The sequence below is a fragment of the Canis lupus genome, chromosome 23 (assembly GCF_048164855.1).
Source record: "Canis lupus baileyi chromosome 23, mCanLup2.hap1, whole genome shotgun sequence".
Classification (NCBI taxonomy): Eukaryota; Metazoa; Chordata; class Mammalia; order Carnivora; family Canidae; genus Canis; species Canis lupus.
This window is the reverse complement of record NC_132860.1, coordinates 26,106,820-26,127,913: the sequence shown is the minus strand read 5'-3', so window position 1 is coordinate 26,127,913 and position 21,094 is coordinate 26,106,820. Positions and strand designations below refer to the sequence as shown.

At 55.5% G+C, this 21,094-nt stretch overlaps 1 protein-coding gene across 5 annotated transcripts in view; it reads left to right on the top strand.

The window, feature by feature from the left end:
- PDE2A (phosphodiesterase 2A) overlaps nt 1-21,094 on the top strand; it is a 92,706-nt gene that overhangs the window by 51,503 nt on the left and 20,109 nt on the right. For 4 of the 5 annotated variants that reach the window (XM_072794469.1, XM_072794471.1, XM_072794470.1 and 1 more), the window contains 3 exons: nt 9,151-9,240; nt 13,230-13,318; nt 20,621-20,730. In XM_072794469.1, coding sequence (XP_072650570.1) covers nt 9,151-9,240; nt 13,230-13,318; nt 20,621-20,730 — 289 coding nt within the window. Of the gene's footprint in view, nt 1-2,294; nt 2,361-9,150; nt 9,241-13,229; nt 13,319-20,620; nt 20,731-21,094 lie in introns of those variants that run through there. The other variant, XM_072794473.1, reaches the window with a different exon arrangement.

The window sequence follows — 21,094 nt, the reverse complement described above, 5'->3', positions numbered from 1 at the left end:
GATACAGCCAGGTTTCCGTTTTAACAAAGTACTGCAGGTAAGGGTTGGGGCAACTCAGAGAGGCCCCACAGATGAGATGGGAGCCCAGAGGCAGGGGCATGCCTGAGATGAACCCGGCCCAGAAGATTCCTCACTCCAACCCCCAATAAAGATGGACTATTTTTAGGGACAATGAAAGTGCTCATACATTCCTGCAGGGGCAGGGAGAAGAAGAGGGGGGCCAAGAACCCGTGCAGGGGGAGAGTGTTCCCTCCAGCTCTGACTTTGCCTTCAGGGTGCCCCCCTCAGTGGTTGGGGAGGCTTTGCAACCCTGGCCAGCACTGTCCCCAGAGCTCTTGCATCCATCCTTCTGCCTCTGAACTTGTCTGTGTCCCAGTCTCTTTCTCATACCCCTATTTGCCCCCCTCCCTGCACCCCCCCGCCCCACCCGCCTGCCTTGGGATCTGGGGAACAGCTGGGAAGGGCCAGGCCCTGAAGACTGAGCCAAATACAGTCATGGGACCAGCAGTGAGACTGTGGGAGAAACACATACCAGAGAACAGGCAGACAGTAAGAGGGACGGACACAGAGAGGCTGGGGAGGCTAAGAGGCAGGGAAAGAGCTCAGGACAGAGTCAGGGAGAGCCCCAAGGCAGGCCTCGATGGCTGTGGCGGCTGCTCTGTGCCCTGTTCTCTGACTTGTCCCAGAGGAGATGCTCTACCAAGCTCACCCTCCCTCCACCCCCACCGGCACCTCCCAGGTCAGCCCTTCTTTCCTGTCCTCTGCAGGTCCACACTAACCCTATGCCAGGCGGGTGCCATCCCGCATTCACCTCCCATTCTGGCACAGAGAGATGAGAAGCCCTGCCCCTGGCCTAGCCCCATCTCACACCCGAGAGGGGCTCAGCCATCTCCCGGCTGAAGCAGGGAATTGGAGGGGCTCCAAAGGCAAACAGTGCTCAGAAGGGAGGGAGCCTAGTGTGTCCTGAAGTGCCCTGAACTGGAGCATGGGCCTCTTGAGTCCCAATGAGGCCCTGGGCAAGTCCTTTCCTACCTCTCCTTCCCCTAAGCTATTCCCATCAAGCTGGGGTTTAGGCTCTGCGAGGCCTAGGACCCTCTAGACACTGGTCCTGCAGGAGTTCTCAGGAGGCCTGGGAGGAGGACAGGCAACCCACCCTGGAAGGCTGCCTAGAAGAGGTGACATGAGTCATGGAAGAAAGTGATAGTGACAGTTCTCCTCTCAGGGAAGAGTCCCTCTGTCCTGACATGCTGTCCCGAGCCCCATCTGCCCTGGGAGATGATCCTGAAGCATTGAAGGACGCTCTGGCCAATGGAGTTGCCTTGGAAAGGCTTCCAAAAGCTCTCAACACAAGGCACCCTCATTCCCCAGGCTCCTTCTCTAAGAAAGTCACTGTGCCAGGCCTGGGAAACTTTGAGAGCTCTCAGCTGTCTTCCTGGTCTGTGGCCTCCAGAGGTCATGGGGTCCACACATCTACTCAGTGATGGAATGTATCCCTCACAGCCCAACAGCTCTGGGCACTCAGGAGTCCAAGTGATCATTTTTCAGCTCGGCTGATACCTCCTGACACCTGTGATGGGTTGGATGAAGCTGGGGCCTGGGGAGGAACAGGACACAACCTCTGGCCTCTCAGAGCTCCCAGTCCGATAGGAGAAGCAGATGGGAAGTAGTGGCAATGCATCGGCGCATGCCATGCCCTGGTGGGGGAAGCACAGGTCTGTGAGTGCCAGGGAGGAGGGTCAGATTTGCCTGGGATGGGAGCAACAAGGAAAAGTTCCTGGAGGGAGACCCAGAAAAGGAAGGTTAGTCACTCATTCATTCCTTCATCGGTTTGTTTGTTCATTCATGCATCCAGCTGTTCCTTTGGTCACTATTTCCTGAGAGACAGAAGTTTTTCTGACACCGGTCCAGCGGGTCATTCTTCTCCATCCTCTTCTGCTCAGGCCACTGTGTCTGCCTGTCAGAGACCCCTGGATTTGCTTCGTCCAGCTTCCCAACCATGAAGACCGTGTGAGGGGTGCAGCTGAGGAAGGTTTGAAGACATTCAGGGACAAGGAACCCAGAGCTGTAGACTAACCAAGCCGTTTCCCCATTGCCCCCATCCTTGGGCAGGAAGCTCACCTCTTCTTTCTCTCTTATGACCTGACTGACTCACAGTGAGTTTACATCTGCTTCCTTGTGACTATCTCGCTGTGACAGGAGTTGAGGCTGGAGAGGCACCAGGTGATCAGAAGGACTGGGACAGCTGTGATGAGGGGGACACTGGTGATGTGCTGGGGAAGAAGGCTGAGGCATCGAGGAGAATGTGGGCCATGAGGATGGAGGTCACTACTGACCCTGCCATGTGGACGAGGTGGTTGAAGGTGGGGAAGCCGGGACAGGCTTGGTCTGATGTCTGCCTCCCAGGGCCATCTTCCCCTCCGCACACACTCAGCTCTTGGCTCCCTACTCTGCCGGCTCTGGCCGGTCCCTTATCCCCTCCTTTCCTGACTCCAGACCCTGCGCTCAGGACTGAGAGGTTCCAGAGAGTCAGGCCCCCGACAGCTGATTGTTCACAGGAGCCTACCTTCCCACCCCAACTCCTTCCTTCCTCCCATCCTTCATCCCTCCCCAGACCTAGCCCCCGGGGGATCCAGGGGAGCCTGGGGGCAATCGGAGGGTGTGTTGGAGTAGAAGCTGAGTCTGGCCCAGAAGGGGTGGGGGGCGCAGGGGGATCCGGTGGCGCCCGCTGGAGGGGCCAGAGCCAAGGGTGGGGGGCCGAGCTCACCCGGGAGGCGGCGCCCCCTGCGTGCCGGCGGGCGCCAGGACTGGGCTCAGGTGTATTCTACAGTGCACGTGTCTCCAGTGTGGCTCCGAGGCTGGAGACGCGGCCCTGTTGGAATAACAACTGAAGCCGGAGTCTGCGGAGGGCGCGAGGAGGGGGGCGCCTGGGGGAGGCGGAGGGGACTTGACGGCGAGAGGAGGGAGGTCGAGGAAGAGGGGCGTTGCGGAGGAGGACGGAGGGAGGGCAGGCCTTTCCCTTGGGGCCGGGCTCCTGAGCTCCAGGTGGCCCTTGTCTGTGTCACCCCTCTGTCCCGGTTCGCGCTCTCCTTCCAGCAGCCCCGCTTCTCCCCTCCTTGGGGACGTCCAGGGAGGGGCCCCCCTCCCGCGGCAGAAGCGGCTGAACCACCTCCCGCTGCGCTCAGGGGATGGGCGGGTCTCACCTGGGCGACGCCCCGCCCCTTGCTCCCCACCCCCCACCCCACCCCCCGAAAACGGAAAGATCAAAGCAGGCACCTCCCCTAATATGGCACGGAGGTAGTAAGGTGACAGATGGCGACTATGCTTATCATGATGGGCATTTTGTAAAGTGTATAATTGCGGAATCGCAGTCTTGTACACCTGAAACTAATGTGATAGTGTATGTCGCCTCCTCAGCAGTAGGACAAAACCATCCTCCCAGGGCTGGCAGGAGGATTGGAGAGAGCGCATGCCCCTGGGTCTCAGAGCGGGGTCCCCCGGCCAGCCACAGCAACAGCAGCTCTGAATGTGTTGGAAATGGCAACTCTTGGCTTCATCCCAGATGTACCATATCAGAAACTCTGGGACACCTGGGTGGCTCAGAGGTTGGGCGTCTGCCCTCCGCTCAGGGCCTGATCCTGGGGTCCTGGGATCAAGTCCCACATGAGCTCCCTGCACAGAAGCTGCTTCTCCCTCTGCCTGTGTCTCTGCCTCTTTCTCTCTTGTGTCTTTCATGAATAATTAAATAAAATATTTTTTTAAAAATTCTGGGGGCGAAACCAGCAAATTTTATGTTAAGCAAACCTCCAAGAGATGCTGGTGGGCATAGATGTTTAAGAGCCACTGGTGGCCAGCTGTAATACACGGTAGGTGCTTGAGAACCATACGGTCCCTTCCCCCAAGCCTGACGGCCCACTCAAGTTAGGCTCTGACATTAGTGTTAGTCCAGCTGTGGCCTGGGTCTCTGTCCTGTTTCCCCCTAAGGATCACTCAGCCTCTTTCCTCTCCTCTCTCTTGCTGCTGCTGCTCAAGCTTATCCTTGTTGAGGAGAGATCTGGGAGTGCAAGATCTAGCTCTCACTGGCAGCTCTTCTCTGAGTATCTAAGGCATAAGTGTCTGTTAGAGGCGGCTCCTGGAGCAGCTGGCAGGCATGGGTGGGAGTGGGAGAGGGGGGAGGGATTGCCTCTTGTGCTTCCTCGCCATCTCTTGACTCTGCAGGGCCGGCCATGCACAAGGGCTGTGAGGAGCCACAGAGGAAGGTTGGGGTGTTGGAGCTCAGGCCAGGGTCTGAGGCCCAGACAAAGGGGCTTCCATGCTCTGAGCCCCTAGGAGACTTCCTTTAAGGGAGTTTTGTTGGTCACCCTGACCCAGCAGCTCAGCTTGATAGTGCTGGGCATAGAGAGGTATAAGTTCTCATTGGCCCTAGAAGGGCCCCCATTCTTCAAAAAGATAAGAGATTGTGTGTATTGATTACCAAAACAGAGGGCAGGAAGCAGAGGAGTGTAAATGGCATCTGCCCTGGCACCCCCAATTTCTCCCATCATGGCTGTCCTCTTGGGCTCCCCCATTCTGTGAGTACCCATCTTGGGTCAGATGCTTTCTCCTCAAGTTCTCAAGGGGGACTGCCTGGAGGCTTGGGGGAGGTGTGGACAGGAGAGATAGGAGTGGGTGGGGGCTGGAATGTGCAGGAGAAAGATGGGAGAGAAGCCATCTGAGAGGAGAGGGGATGTGGGGTGGGTAAAGATGTTGAGACTTATGGAGCCGTGACAGGAGAGTAGCCTGCCTGTCTGTGACAGAGATGGGGGTCAACTAAGGGAGGCATGGCGAGAAGAGAGATCCACTAGGAGAGATTGGGAGAGACGGGGCTGACAGAGACACAGCCTGGAAGGAAGGGAGGGAAGAGGAATAGAGGCAGAAAGGGGCTCCAAGACCCTAGAGATCTTGAAGGATGCTCATGCTTTAGAGAAGGGACACCAAGTCCCACAGAGAGACACCTCCACCCCCACCCCGCTGCCCTAGCCCACAGGAGAGCTAGCACGAGCAAAGTTGGATAACTCTGTATGGCCAGTCCCAGTAATGCAGCTTGAATCTTGGGGGGACTTGACCAATGGATCTGATGTTATTATCTTCTTCTAGGCCACCAAGGGGGCCACTGTGAGGCTTCTTTCCCGAAAGAGAGAGGTGGGTTCTAGGTTCCAGGGAGTGGGGAGAGCAATAGGATGGTTTAAGAGCTGGGAAAAGCCATAGAGACTCATGAAGACAAGACAGGAGAGCTGCTGTGACAGTGACCCTGACCCTCAAGATGGGCATCCATCCCTGCACAGGTAGCACCAGGAGAACTAAGGCCGATGTCTCCGGCTTCATATAGTCCTAGGTATTGAGAAGGAGTTAGAAGTAATGTAGTCTAGACCCTGCCCCTCCCCAAACAAGTGCAGACATGCTGATCCAGCCACAGCACTGGCTCTAGAGGAGCCCTGACTCCTAGCAGGGGGTACCTTTCTTGGTACCTGGAGTGAAAGGCTTGTGCCGGGAGAGCACAGCTGCTACCGTGCTGGTCCCTGGTGCCTGGTGCCTGGTGCCGACTGGCCCTCTCCCCAACCACAGAGCTGCAGGTAGGGAGCCAGCGAAAGCAGGAAGTCTCCAGCCAGCCAGCCAGCTTCAGTGAGTTAAACCACAAAACTGTAGAACTATCTGTTGCAGAGCTGGAAGGACCCATTTTTATGAATGAGGAAACTGAGACCCACAGGAGGGCAGGGGCCTGCTGGGGTCACCGAGCTTCTATAGTCAGTCTGGGACAGGCCCGGAAATCGCTGCTGCTCTTTTCTACACACCACACATTCTCCCATGGGGTCTGGAAAATTGCCTGGTTGTTAGGCTGATGTTTACACTGATGTTTGTTCCAAAAAAAAAAAAAAAAAACCAACCCTGAGAGGGCAGGAAATGTGACCTCCTTCACCCCACTCTGAGCCTGGGCTGTGTGTATGTGTGTGTGTGTGTACACTCATGCCTAAGTATGTATCTGTGTGTGCACGTAGTATGTACGGTTGTGTTTTTGTCTGCACGTATGTGTGTACGTTGGACAGAGGATGCGCATTAGCCACTCCCGCCGATTCTCTCCTCCCTTCCCAGAGGCAGCCCCTCTGCTCACTGAGCCCCCACACCATGGGCTTTGGGATTGGAGCCATTTCCTGCGTTGAGTTGATGCAGCAGAGGTGAAGTTGCTTGGAGATCTGGGGAAGATTCAGGGAGGAGGTGGCATTTGAGCAAGGCTTGGAGGCCCCTTGGAGAGCCAGGTGTGAGAGTGGTCCTCCCAGCTGCAGTTCCTGCACCCTGCACCCCCATTCTTGGGGCAGGCAGGGCAGGGCCGGGCCAGGTGGGGGATAGACAGAACGATGCCAGGCAGAGAGCCTCGAGCTTCACTGGCCATACCTGCTTGCAGCTCACTCTGGCCAAGGCCAGGGAAGCCCCTTTCAGCCACTGCCCCTTTCGTCTCCTGTCCCCCTGTCCCCACCTTCATCCTGCCCTTAGTCTGAAAAGTCACAGAAAGCTGACCAATCTGAACAAAGGCCAGAGAGGCACCCACCAATTCCGGTAAAGGACAGGTCAGGACATCCCCCAATCCAGGTAAAGGGCAGGTAGAGGAACAGAGGGGCCCACCAATTGGAACAAAAGACAGACCATCCTCTCTAAGCCCCCTTTGCGGGGGCAGCTGGGGGCCCGATGCAGAGCTGGAGCCAGACTGGGGCTGGAGATGCAGAGATCTGGGCTGCCAACTGGCTCTGCCCGACTCGCTGGCTGACCATAAATGGGACATTGCTTTTCTTTGAGTCTCGGTCTCCTCATCTGTCAAGCGAGGAGACTTAGCTGTCCCAAGCCTCTCCCCGTAGCAGAGCTCAGCCCGTCACCTGGGCCTCTCTTCTCCAACTTCCACAGCATACACGCATCACACTCCACCAGAGGCCAAGAACCCCGGGGCTCAGCCTGTCTACCGCCTGCCCCCCGACACCCCACCCCGACCTACCTCCAGGCGGAACAGGCCTAAACTAGCACCACCCTCTGAGGCCCTGACCTGGAAGCCTCAGCCGTAGGAGTACAGGTTGGCGGACTTAATTTGGGGATTATTTGGGACATGAGCTCTTTCTCCCCTCTTTTAGTACAGAATTGACCTCCAAAGGGCACGGTAGCCTACATGTATACCCTCTGTGCAGCTGTCCCCCTGTCACCACCTTTGTCCTGCCCTTAGTCTGAAAAGTCACAGAAAGCTGACTGATCTGAATAAAGGCCAGACAGGCACCCACCAATTCCGGTATAGGACAGATTGCTGAGCCCTGGCCCTGTGAGTCCAGAAGGACATGGCTGCACCTGTGAGAACCTGTGCGCATGCCTAGAGGGTGTCTGAAGGCATGCTGGGTGCTTCTGTGGAGAGGTGACTCTGTGGCCGTGTGGCCCAGCATAGGTGGCATGCTGAGGGTGTGTGACCTGTGATGAGGCGTGCCTTAGGGTTAAAGGATAACTGATCCAATTGGGGAGGTTATAATGTTTGGAATCAGCAGCTTCTGATGTCCGAGGGCAGAGACCTGTCTCCATGGCAAAAACGCATCTTCATCCTTGAGCAGTGGGAAGGATCAGAGGGAGGCTGGGTGTGGGGAGACCAATGCCAAGTGAGCATTTGGGGAGAAAGTCCGTGGCTGCCGCCCACTCCTGGAAACAGGACTCCGTGGCTGAGGGGATGAGGGGGAAGACCGCAGCCACGAAGACACATGGCTGAAAGCTGGAGCTGACGCCTGGGCCCCAGGCTTCTCCTGGAGCCCAGCCCCAGAAGCCTCTCTGTGGCCTCTCTGAAAAACGGCCACTGAGTCTATTCTTGCCCACCCTTAGGGATAAGCAGCTCACCTCCTCCCTCTCTTCTGGTGGCTTCTGCCTGTGTCCCACTGGGCCAAGGCGAGCCTCCTTAAAAGCTCTGGGTCTCCAGGCTGTCCCTGGGGCCACAGAGTCCTGTCCTGCTGCTCAGGAGAGCCTGAGAGATTGGAGTTAAAGATGGAAGCCCATGGGTCTGCTCTGCTGTAAGCTAGGCACCCCCAGGTTCTCCAGTCTCAGTCACACGCAGTGCTTGTTTCTAGATCCTTCCTTACATGGATCACCTGTGACTGAGTCTCATCTTGTCCTTACTTGGGACACAATGCACTGGGGATGATCTAATCAGCCTACAGAAGTGGGGGGAACTGCCATCTTCCCTATTTGGGCTAACAGATCTTTATTAATATGGCCTGCAGCTTCAGCATTTTAATTTATTTCCAGCCACACATACACTATGGGCTCATGCTGAGCTTGTGGTTCACTAAGACCCTCAACCTTATAACATTTTCACATAAATGGGGGCCAAACCATATCTCCTTCCTCCTGTGGTTAATCATTTTGCTTTTTGAACACAGACCCAGCCATCCACAGAAGAGAACTTCAAGGGCTAGCGGGGAGGGCATGGCTGAGTGGACAGTATGAGTCATGAGCCTGCCTTGGCCCTGGGTCCCCTGTTCCATTACCTTTCTTTTTGATCCCTGTGGCTCAGCCAAGTTAAAAGAGTGAGAAACATGGACCTTTTTTGTCTCTGTTCCGGCTGTCCAAGGACAAGGCCTGTTCCTGGGATGCGAAAGCTCTGAGGCAGTCAAGGCTGACTTCTCCTTCCTCCTTTATCTTGCCAGAGGCTGGCCCAACTGTGTCTCTCCCACCTTGTGAGCTCATGTACCCCTTGGGCTCTCGCTACTCCCAACCCAGTATTCAAATTTGTTTTTTTGGGGTTTGCTTATTTTGCTTTGTTTTAATATGGAAGGAGGTGCTCTCCCTACTATGCCAGAGTTGTCCTTGCGGATGGGGGCGAGACTACACTTGACCTCTTGACCTACTGTGAGCACTTTGCAGAGTCTCTGGTCCTTCTCTGAGCCCCCTTTGGTCCATCTGTAAGATGAGTGGACTTAGAGATACTAGGGCCTTAAGACTTCTTGGGTTCCGAGATTTTAAGACCTTGGGATCCAAGTGTCTGAGAGCCCTGGGCTCTGGTTTACAGGGAGAGTCTGTGCTCCTAGCTGCATGGGCAGATGGGGCTGCCCTGGTCTGCCTGAAGAAAGCCCTCACTGCTCTTTCCTCTCTTCCTTCCAGGATGCTTTGTTGAGCCTGGGTGCTGTCATCCACATTGCAGGCTTCCGGCGGGCTGTCAAGGAGGCCCTCTCAGCCGTGCTCCCCAAAGTGGTAAGTGCCTGGCCCCGCAATCCCCTCACCCCCCAAATCTTTGCCCAGCTCCTTGCTGTATCTTCCATATAGTCGAGAAGGAAGGAGGAGGCAGGGTCTCTGCCCAGAGGACTCTCCTAGGGAAGTGAAGGGTTTGGGTGAGTGTTCCGAGAGGGTGTCCTGGAGGAGAAGGGCGGGAGCTGAGTCCCAAAGAATGAACTTAAATAGGAATTCTGAACTGTCAAAGACAGAAGGGGACTTAGAGCTTAATTGGAAAGATCATGTCTCAGATAATGGAAAGGATTCCCCTAGGATAATAGTTAGAACATAGTGGAGTCAGGTGGGCTTTGGGATATGTAGCAGAAGAGGTTGAGGGTAGACATGCAGAAGAACTTTCTTGATGTCAAGTCCAGCAGTGCTTGGAGTGAGGCACAGCTTTATTGAATGAGTCTCTGTGAAGTTGAAGTATCCTGCCTGGAGATGGGAGGCTGGACAAGATGACCTCTAGAAACCTTTAGGCTTCTCTCTCACCTATCCCAACATCGTGGATGATTGGAGATTGGGGGCAGGTGGAGGGTAGCTGTTTGGGCCCATGGTAGCCTGGCCTCCTTGGTTGTCTGGGCCCAGAGTGCCTTGGTGAGGGGACTGTGCCTCTTTTGACCTGCCCAGGCCATTCCTCAGCCTGGCTCTGTTGGCCACTGCTCACCCCTTAGGCAGTAAGATGAGCAAACTGGCCCTGAGACCCGAAGCTGCCCTGTCCCAGCAGTCAGCCTGGTGGGGGAAATCTGAACCAGCTGAAGGAGCAGAGAAGACTTCCCGGAGGCGGAGATGCCTGACGTGGGTCACCATAGCCTGGAATCTTCTCTTCCCTACTCTAGATAGCAGTCAAGGGCAGCCTCTGCCAAAATGTGACACCCCTCATGCCCCATCCCCACCCCTGCAAGCCCACTGTATCTGAATCTGCTTGATAAATGAACCTCCAGAGGCCCAGAGAGGGAGGGTGCCTCACCCAAGGTCACACAGCATGACAGGGACAAATGGGGCTTGGCACCTAAGCCCCATTCTCTCTCCTCAGCTCTGCCTTCTCAAACCTTCTAGAAGTTCAGAGCCCAGGAGGAGGGCTAATGAGTGAGCATTATTGAGTGTGAAATTGGTAGGAAGTGGGTGGTGTGTTGGCGCCCAAAAATAAATCCTCCCAGAGAAGGCGAGGACTGAGGCAACATCTGGCCTGGGATGGAGAAACATCTGGAAAGGAAGGGGTGGGGGGATGGTTAGCAGGTCAGCAGCTACAAGGCTGCCCTGGGCCCTCTGTGGCCATTGAGGCTGCCCTGGGAGGGGTCAGGAGGAGGTGACTAGTTAGGTCTTCATAGGCAGGGTACCTGGTGGCTCTGCCAGTACAGATACCCTGAACCAGATTAATTGTACCCCCAGAGCTGGGGGCTTGGAAGACAGCTGTGATCCAGGCAATTAGGGTCCAGGAACAGTGGGACAGGTCTCCCTTAGCTCATCCAAGAGACCTGTACGAGCTAAGGGAGCCCTGTCTTTGGGGAGCTGTGGTTTAATTGGGTGGAGGGCCTCGGCACACCCCTTCTCCTGAAGGGGTCCCTCCCCCCACCCACTTCCCCCACACCTCCTCAAGAGGGGTAGAGACATGGAAGTGTGATTTGCCCTTTGTGAGGGGTGGGTAGATGAGAGGTCTCTACTGACCACAGGGGGTTGGGGGAGATGGGAGATCTGCTCTGCCCCTAGAGAAGGGAGGGGAGATGGGAGATCTGCTCTGCCCCCCAGAGAAGGGAGGGGGATGGGAGGTTCTGCTCTGCCCCCCAGAGAAGGGAGGGGGATGGGAGGTTCTGCTCTGCCCCCCAGAGAAGGGAGGGGGATGGGAGGTTCTGCTCTGCCCCCCAGAGAAGGAAGGGGGATGGGAGGTTCTGCTCTGCCCCCAGGGAATGGGGGTGGGGGGAGCTGGAGGTGTCTGCTCTGCTCACAGGGAGTTGGAGGGGAACTGAGAGGGTTCCAGTCTGCCTCCTAGAGAAAGGAGGGAAGACGGGGGATCTGCTCTGCCCCCAGAGAAGGGAGGAGATGGAGGCGGCTGCTCTGCCCTGGGAAGACGGGAGGGTGGGGCAGTGGGGGAGGGGTCTCCATAGTCCCCCTCTCTGAGGAGAGCCAGCACCTGGCTCCCTCATCAGCACCCATTGTGGCAGGCAGCCCTGAATGCAGATGGTGCTGATGTGTCTGCGATGGTTCCCTCCTTCTCTCCAATAAACTCAGCTAATTTTAACCCACAGGGCTGAGAGTGAGGGGGTGGGAGGCAGAGGGACATCCGGAAGTGATGAGGATCTGTCCTCCCTGCTTCCCCACCCCCTGTGTAGCCACTTCTCTCTCTCTCTCTCTCTCTCTCTCTCTCTCTCTCTCTGCCAAGGCCAGGCTCTCTCTCCCTGTGACTCTGGGTGCTGGGGAGTGTGGGGGGGTCCTCCTAACATCTTTGGGCTAGATGCCTCCAGCCCCTCTCAGGCTGCTGCAAAGACTGGAGGACCAGAAGGAGGTAGGACAGAGATGAGGAGACCTCCAGGCCTGGCCTATGCCTGCCCCTCTCACTCCTCTCAGGCCCTATCCTCCCAGCCCACACCACCAGTGAGTTGGCTCCAGTTCTCTGGAAGTGGGACTGGAACAACTCCTGGGACTTGGAGGGTAGGGACAGCCAAAGATAACAAGAGTGGCTGGCAGGATTGTGGGCTCTCACAGTGGCCAAAGAGTAATTGCTTCGACTAGATTCCACACTTAACTGCCAAACTTACTGCAGTGGGTCTTCGACACCCAGCTCCAGTGTCATCTCTTCCAGAAGCTCTCCCTGATAGCATCAGGAGAGAGGAGAGCCCGCACACACCAGCCTCCAAGAAAACAGTGCCCCTCAGGATACTTAGCTGGGCATGTGGGTGCCCCGAACTGGGGCACGGTCTCTGCTGGGCAGCACTGGCCTCAGTGTTTCCCTCTGCACCCAGCATGCAAGGCAGTGGGGCGCTCGCTGAGGCTGTGCTGATGGGGTGATGGGAGTTGTCTATGGATCCCTTGGGGTAGCCAGTCCTGCTTGGAGGGAATGTGGTTTTTTACCCACGGGTCGGCGAGGGCAACCACTTCTGCTAGCGTGTGCCCAGAACCAAGGCCAAGATGTCAAGACGGCTCTGGGCCCTTGAGGAAGGCACATTGACAAGCAGAAGACTTGACAACTTTGAATAGAGCTTTGATCTCACTTTAGGGAGTGATCATTCCAGAATATGCACCTGCTCCTACCTCTCAGCACTCACAGCAGCCTCCCCTCAGCTATGTTTATGGGCCCTGCTGACCCCAGGGCCACTTCCTGTGTCCCCTGCCTCCACTGTCAGTTCCATAAATACTCTGTGCTCTTTACACTTATCTGCTACTCAGCCCGCCCAGAAGCCGTTCTTCTATGCCTCCCCTCATTCCCCAAATGTGTCTAATTTTCACTGCATTACAGCTTTAAGGTCACTTCCTCCAGGAAGTCCTTCTGGCTTGAGTCACAGTGTGCAGTTTCTTGTAGAATTATTTGTGTCTCTGAGGTAGGAGGGAAGCCTCCAGGGCATTCTGAGCCCCCTCCTGCCATACAGCCTTGGATGGACCACTGTTATAGTTTGCTGAGGCTGGAGGCACAGCAGGGAAATACCTTGGGGCGGGTGGTGGATGGGATTTGTCTACACTTTCAGCCTTTTAGATTCTCTCCCTGACACTTTGGACTTGGGGTGATAGACAAGGAAAGCCAGCAGGGTCATGGGTCACTGCCTGCCCAGAGCCCCTCCAAGAGGAGGGGTAAAGTGTGAGTTCATAAAGGAGTGTTTCCATGCTGGCTGCCTGTTAGAATTCCCTGGGGAGTAAAAACAGTTACTTGAGCCCACGGCCACAGGGTCTGTGACCTTATCACCCAGATCCCTCTCTGGGCTGGGACAGGGCAGCTGGGAGGGCTCTCCGCAGGATCTCACCAGTGCCTTCTGTCCTAGGAGACCGTCTACACCTACCTACTGGATGGGGAGTCCCGGCTGGTGTGTGAGGACCCCCCCCACGAGCTGCCCCAGGAAGGGAAAGTCCGGTGAGCCATTCTGTATCCCATTGTCTCTCATACAATCAAGTATCTCAGGCCTGGGTGGGGGGTGGAGAGTGGGGGGTGGAGGGGACTTTCCAAAGCCATCCAGTCTGACTCTCCCCATCCAGTTGGCCTCTACTTCCCTGCCGGCTGGGTCACTGACTCCCCATAGAGGGAAGAAGCAATGTCTTTTCTCATGTTGTGTTGGGGCAGTGGGCAGCACAGGGGAAGTGCCAACTGGTAGGTGTTCTTCTAGAAACCTAGAGAGCTCTTCTAAAGTGCCACAGTCTCCTCAGAGCCCAGTCTCAGAAGGTCGGGGCTACAGTTTATCATTAGAACCCCAGCAGGCTATGAGAACCACCTGGGAGGTTCTCACAGAATCATAGAATGTTAGACCTGCAAGAGCACGTGGTGTCAACCCTGTGTCTGAGCACAGGGGGATCAGAGACAGTGTCCTGCTGTGGGTTCTGAGCCCCACTGCCTGGGTTCAAGTCCCAGTTCCCTTTTACTACCTGTATAATCTAGGGCAAGGTGCTCCTCCTCTCTGGGCCCCAGGTATCCTGTTTGTAAATGGTGATAATGACAGTACTCATCTCCTAGGGTTGCTGCGAGGATTAAATGTTTAACACAAGCACTTAAAACCACATCCATTAGAAATGCTAAGTGTCTGGTTTTGTTTTTGGCAGGATAGAATGTCGGAATCCCTGACGGTAGGCTCGGTAGGGTAGGCTCGCTGCTCTGTGGTCCCCTGATGCCTCCTAGCCTATTGAAGTCAGCCTCCTTATCTTCCATCCTGAGACATGTCCAAGGCCTCATACCTGGTGTGAGACAGAGCGAGGCCTGGGACACAGTCTCCTGGTTCCTGGCCATTTAGGGGACAGTCAGGGGAAGTGGAACTTGTCAGATGAGAAAGTGTTGGCAGGCAGGAGTGCTGGTCTAGAGGAGGTCAGGTCACAGAGGACATGGTCACTGCCTTCGAAGCACTGCAGGGCCATCATGGGCCTGGGGAGCACTAGGTCAGGAGCTGAGGGCAGAGTGGACATCAGTGGGGGTTACTAGAAGGCAGCACTCCACTCCCCGGGGGAGGGCTTTTCCAACAGGCCAGATGGTTCAGAGATAATGGCTTTTTGAGGTAGTAGCTGAGGCCAGTAAGGCACTCTCTTTTCCTAGAGGCCATGGGAAAAAATTGCTGTTTGGGGATGCCCGAGGTCCTGGTGCTGGGGATGCCAGGGGTCTTGAGGCCCCTTCTGGCACTTGGAGTTCTGGATTCCTAGATGCTGATCTCTCTCTAGCCCTTCCTCATGGGAGGGGGTGGTGCCTCTCCAACAACCCAGAGCCTTCCCATTTGGTCCCCCTATGGGATGGGTGGTAGGTGATACTGTCCCATTCAGCATCTCCTGATGACTCCTTCCCTCAAGAACTGTGTGAACCAAGCTAGCCATGCCCCTCTCTGGCTTCTACTGCCCCATCTGTGAGATGGCAGGATAGGGCTGACAGGTCTTTGGAATCTTGAGGAAAAAGAATGCTATAATGCTATCATATCCACTTTTCTCCTCAGGGCCAGCACCCCTACTGCTAAGAACTTTGCTTCCTAGGAGCTTGCTCCATCCAAGAAGTTTCCTTCAAGTGGACTGGGGAGGCGTGCCTGGGAGAGGGATGCAGGGCCATAAGCTCAGAAGGCAGGAGGGGAGCACCCTGCAGGGTTTGCTCTGTTCCTTCTGAACCCGCAAATGCTCCCCTGAGGCTTTCTGCTGTGAGATGGGGTGGGCGGGGGGGTCTGTGGTCCAGGCATCTTGGAGAGGTCTCAGATCTTCTGCACTCTCAGTATTCCCCAATGCCCCCTCCCCGACTCCAGACCTAGTAAAGCTTTTGGAAAAGATACTGGGTTAAAAAAAAAAGGGGAGGGGGGCAGCCCTGGTGGCTCAGCGGTTTAGCGCCACCTTCAGCATGATCCTGGAGACCTGGGATCGAGTCCCATGTCGGGCTCCCTGCATGGAACCTGTTTCTCCCTTTGCCTGTGTCTCTGCCTCTCTCTCTCTGTGTCTCTCATGAATAAATAAATAAAATTTATTTAAAAAAATAAAAATTAAAAAGGCAATTAAAAGTGAGTGTTCCAGTGCAACTAGCCCAGAGTTCAGTGGAGATGAAGAGGTGTCTGCTGGGAGACAGGGCTCAGAAACCCCAGGAGTTGTAGAAGAGCCCGAGAAGGGGCAAAAGGGGATGCACGCACATCCCAGGGGACACAGAGATCACAATTTATTCAGCCAGCAAGGATTAAGGGTGAAGGTTTAGGCCAGTCCTCTCTTCTGAAATCTGCGCTCCATCACTGCCCCCTCTGCCCGTGTCTGGTGCTGAGTCTACCTCCAAGGCCAGGGCTAAGACCTAGCTAGGTATGTGGAATAGGGAAGAGCACTGGAATGGGAGTCAGATAGGCCTGGAGTCTAGCCCATCCCTGCCTCCCTGTATCCGCTTCCAAATCTGTTTTCTTCTCTCTAGAACAGAGATATCAGTAGGCCCTGTCTTTTGATGTAATGAGATGACGGATGCCCAGGACCTGGCACAAGTCGGAGCTCAGTGGTTGCTGGTCACCCTCCACCCCAGGTCCCAATGTCCTCATTGGGGTGACCTTGAGAAAACTCCTTCTCTTATGGCTCCCATCTTTTTCTATAAAGTGAGGGTGCTGGGTGCTGGGTCTTTCCAATGGTGACCCCTGTGGTTTGGGCCCCAGCAGGAGACTGGGCAGCTGCCTCAGGCTGAGGTGCAGCTCCAGCCTCTGGCTGTGCCCAGTGGAGGGGGCACCGCTCCAGGAAACCCTGGAGGGCCGTCAGGGCTGGGAAACAGCGGCAGGTGTGAATAGAGGTGGGTCATAAAGACAGATAAGGCCCAGGAAGAAGGGGCAGAGGATGTGCTCGGTGTGGTGTGACAGTGGCAGGGGAGATAGTCCAAGGGGGATGGGGAGGCCCCTCCTGCCACCACCCCATCCCCTCCGTGGCTCACAGGGGCCCAGGTTCATTTCCACACTGTGTTTTGGGTTCCCTACCCCCTCATGCTGGTCACACCTCTTCTCTTGAGCAGAGTCCTTCCCTGTGTGACTCCATCTCACTCATCCAGCCACATTTCCCTTATCTCACACGACCCAGGCCCAGCTGGAAGTGCTCTAGGAAGCCTGCCGTATAGCTCCCCCAGCACTGAGAAGGATCCAGTTTCCAGAAAAGGTGTCTGGGCCGCAGTGGCCTCCCTCTGGGTTGGGTCTTTCCACAAGAACAATGGGCTGGGAGTTGGGGGGCCTGGGATCCAGGAAGGAGTGGCTGTGACCACCAGGCCAAGGGTCCACTCTGGGCCTCCATCCGTTCCTGAGAGTCAGTAAGATGGGACACTGCCCTGGGTGAGGGTAGGGCCAGCTCTGAATTCCAGGGCCCAGAGGGGAGAGCCTCCTGGAAAGTGGAAGGCTGTCTGTGGTAGGACCTTCCTGGAAGTCAGCTCCCTCATCTTGGTGCCTCCTCAATCCCTCAGCCTATTTCGGTCTCCAGCCCGCCCGCCTGCCTCCTCTTAGTGTGTCTCCTGCCATCTTGAAGCCTCTCACTATCCGCTGCTGGGTGTAGCGCGAAGTCTGGGGCCTTTCAGCTGCCAAAGGGACACCATCACCCACAGCAGCCCAGCTGCTTGTCTCCCTTTGCTACCATTTGGGGGTCCTGGTGCCCCACCTTGAGAAATGTCTTCCTCAGAGCTGACCAGGTCCTCTTTCACTGCAGAATCTGTGGGTCCCTCTGATTTGTCTCAGGGGACACAGGGAATAGTCTCTTCCCATCCCTGGAGTCTCACGTTCTGGGAGAGGACAGGGGACAGGAGGGTCCAGGTCTTGGCCCAGATCATAATTTGTCTCTAAGAGAGATGAAAAGTCAGAGCGAGGTTGAGGCCCCTGGAGGTGAGGGGTGGGGTGCTCTGTAAGAGGGATGGGGCCTCACCAGAGAAGGGGCTCAGAGGATTGGAAGGGGGCCTGGGCACTCAGCTCTTTCCAGGCCATTGACCCTACCTACAGAAAGCCTTTTTCTCTACTCTTGCCACTAAACAAATAATTGTTAAAGGGACGGAACTGTCATAAAGTCCACGCCCGTTCCTCTCCCCACTCTGTGCCCATCTGTCTTTATCGTCACTGGGGCAGCCATGACCACCCAGGCACTGGGGCTGAGTCATTAGCTTTCAGCCTGGACAGCTGGCCCCTGGGCGTGGAGTCCCCTCACCCTCCACCATCGGCCTGGCATCTGGGACAGGAGGATAGAGGAGTCAGGAGGGAAGATGTGGCAGGGCACAAGGTCCTAAGTTGAGTCAGGAACCATTGGGGTGGGAGTATAGACACAGCCCCCACCCCCATCTCAGTTGGGGAGATTCAGCCTGGGCACTTCCCTTCCCTTGCCCTTCCAGTCTGTGGCTGTCTTTAAAACCCCCAGAGGGGCTACAGTTCTGGAAAGGGTGCAGCCGAGGAAAGGGCTCCCATGGGCATGGGCTGGGATGAGCATGGCCCAGCATAGACCAGCCTGGGACTGTGGGATGTGGCCTGGCCAGGTAGGGCAGGTTGCAGAGCAAGGTGCCAAGGTGAGGGGACTCCAGAGGGTTTAGTCCCCTTGGAGGCACCGGGGCTCCATGAATGATCTGGGCAGAGTCAAGGCTGACCTGCCCCAGCCCAGCCTTTCGTCTGCTGCTGTCCTGGGACCCCTGAGACCACAGGCTCTCACTGCCAGGACGTTTCCAGCCTCTCAGATCCTCCCTGTCTAATGAGAGTTTTACCCAGCAGCTAAACAGATTAACCTGAGAGCAAACCTGCCCCTTACCTCCCCCTATGCAAGTCTGTTCTGGGGCTCCCAGTGCCCTCAGGATCACGCCCGGCTCCCCAGGCCCTCTGCAGCCTTGCTCTCTGCCATCCGGCCACACTAACCTCCTTGCAAGTAGGGCAATCCAGCAGCCACACGGTCTTTCTCTCCTCTGAGCCTCTACACAGGTAGTTCCCCCTGCTTGCACATCCCTTCTCCTCAGCCTCGATAACCTCTGCATGTTCTTTAGGACCCAACTCAGCATCGCCTCCTCCAGGAAGCTTTCTCTGACACTAATTCCATGCAGGACAGTTATGAGAGATGCATGGGAGGTGATTCACCCATTGAATGGGGGAGGTGAGGAAGAGGAGGTAGCTAAGGACAGTTTGTGGACAAGCTACAAGGGACCTGATGGGTGGTTGTGCCACTTTCTGTGGGGGAGAGAACAAGTTCAGGTTGGGACTAGGTGCCTTTGTCAACGTCACGGACATCTAGGGCAGGCTTCCAGGAGGCCTTGGGGTATCTGGGGTCCTATCTGGGGTCTGGAGTTTATGAGAGTGGGGGGTTGGGGAGTCATGGGGCTGTGAGCACAGAGGAAGAAGTTTTGTGCAGAAAAGAAAAAAGACTGAGGGCAGACTCCTTTATCGGGTTCCCCAGGAGAAAGGGGATGAGGCCAAGGTAACTCTGGTCAGGGCAGGGGGTTGGGATGGTAGGAATGGGGGAGTCAGGGGTCAGTGGGATGAAGTGACAGGTTCACTGACCAGCAGCATAGGGACCAGCGCCACCTTGTGGTCACCCAAAAACCAGACTGCAGGAAGCCAAGTGGCTGCATGGGTTCAGCAAGAGAGGGTTTGCCTGGGGGTCACCAAGGAAGGCACCTGCCCCCAGAAAGCCCCAGTCTTTAGCAGTTTAGTCATCAGGAAGCATGGCTGCACTGCCCTCCTGCCACCCTAGATTCCTATTCCTTCCTGGGATGATTGGCATAGTTGGACAGCGCAGAACCAGAGCCTAGCACTCTAGGAGCCTAATGGTCCAGAGTGCGAGGGCTAGAGGGTAGGAGGTACCACCGGTTCTTGTAGATTCTAGACCAAGAGACCGGGAGGGAGTGGATCCAGTTCAGAATACTGCACGATCTCTACCAAAATGCTCAACCTCTTTGTCCTCAATTTCTCTAGAAGCTGTGACCTGATCAGGAGACTTGTAGGCTGCCCCCTCTCTTTTTTCTCAACTGGCCTTTGCTTGGCTCCCCTGAGTGACCCCATATGCCCCCCAGGCTTCTCTTCTTTTCAGGCCAGGCAGTTCCTACAAACACAATTAAGTAGAGGCAGCATGAGGGATGAGGAACCCAGGACAATTAATCATCAGGGAGTGACAGTTGGTGAAAAATCAGGCACTTAATTAAGCAGGAAGAGCTAGAGGCCAGGGGAAGGGTGGTATGTGTGGTGAGGGCAGATAGAAAGTCATTCTTCCTACACCATCTCTCCTCCCTGCCCCCTTCTTCACACCTACCCCCATTCACACTAATCCTGTTGGAAGCTCATGCCCCCTCAGGTCTTTAGAAAGATTCTAGCACACTAGTTAAGAGTATGGACTCTGGGCAGCCCTGGCCAGCGGTTTAGCGCCACCTTCAGCCTGGGGTGTGATCCTGGAGACCCGGGATCCAGTCCCACGTCAGGCTCCCTGCTTGGAGCCTGGTTCTCCCTCTGCTTCTCTCTCTCTCTCTCTCTCTCTCTCTCTGTCATTAAAAAAAAAAAAAAAGAGTATGGACTCTGGTGCCGACTGCCTGGGTTCAAATCCTGACTCCACCACTTATTAGCCATGGGACCTTGGATAGGTTCTTAACCTCTCAGTGCCTTAGTTTCTCCACCTGCAAATGGAAAATGATGATAATATTGAATTCATAGGATTGTCAGGAATTCTGAGTTAATCTATAGGAGTTGCTTGGACTGTGCATGGCACATAGGGAGTGAAGGATAAACTCAAGTTAGGACAGCTATCTCTGGAGTCCTCCTGTGCTTAGCACTGCAGGTTGCTCTAGAATGTTTTCTTTTTCTCTTTTCTTTTAATTGAAGTATAGTTGATATGCAGCGTTACACTAGTTTCAGGTGTATAGAATGGCTTTCTGAGGATGGAGATGGTTAGTATTCTACTCTCCTCCACACTCTGTCTCCCTGGGAGGCTTAGAGAGGTAGGTCACTTGCCCAAGGTCAAGTAGTAGCCACAGCAGGATTTAATGTAGGCAGCCTAGCTCTGAGTCCTTGCTTTATTTGCTCTGGGGGACCTGCACTAGGCCCACACCCACCAGCAAGAGGTACCAGGAGCCAGATGCTACATGGTCAGGTCAGGGTTCCCATCTCTTTTATTTGTGTCCACCCTACAGCAGGTTAAATTGTCTAGATCCTTGCAGATGTGCAGGGTCCAGCCTGCTGTGCGTCCCCAGGCTGGGGTCTGCTCCTATGTAATCCAGGGACTGAGAGATGGGATGGCATCCTCTTTTCAGAGAGGCTGTGGTCTCCCGGAAGCGGCTGGGCTGCAATGGACTGGGCCCCTCAAATCTGCCAGGGAAGCCCTTGGCCAGGCTGGTGGCTCCACTGGCTCCTGACAGCCAAGGTAAGGACTGGGAAGTGGGCAGGGGCAGGGAGGGACTGTGCTCCTGCTCCTGAGATCACGTCTGTCTTCTATCCCTGTCTTCATCTCTGTCTCCATCTTTCTCTTGCCTGTGTCTCCAGCAAATCCTCTAATTCTCTCCCTCTTGTGCTACTAACCTCTCTGAGCCTCCGTTTCCTGATCTGTAAAATGGGGATGAGAGAACCTACCTTGAGGGGGTGTTTTGAGGAGGAGCAAATGAGATAATGCATGTTAAGGGCCTGGCACATACGAGGGCTCAGTGGCCAGTGGCCACAGTGATCGTGTGCTTGTGTCTATTGCTAGATGGGCTGCGTTGTTGTCATGCTCTCTCTGTCACTGTCTCTGT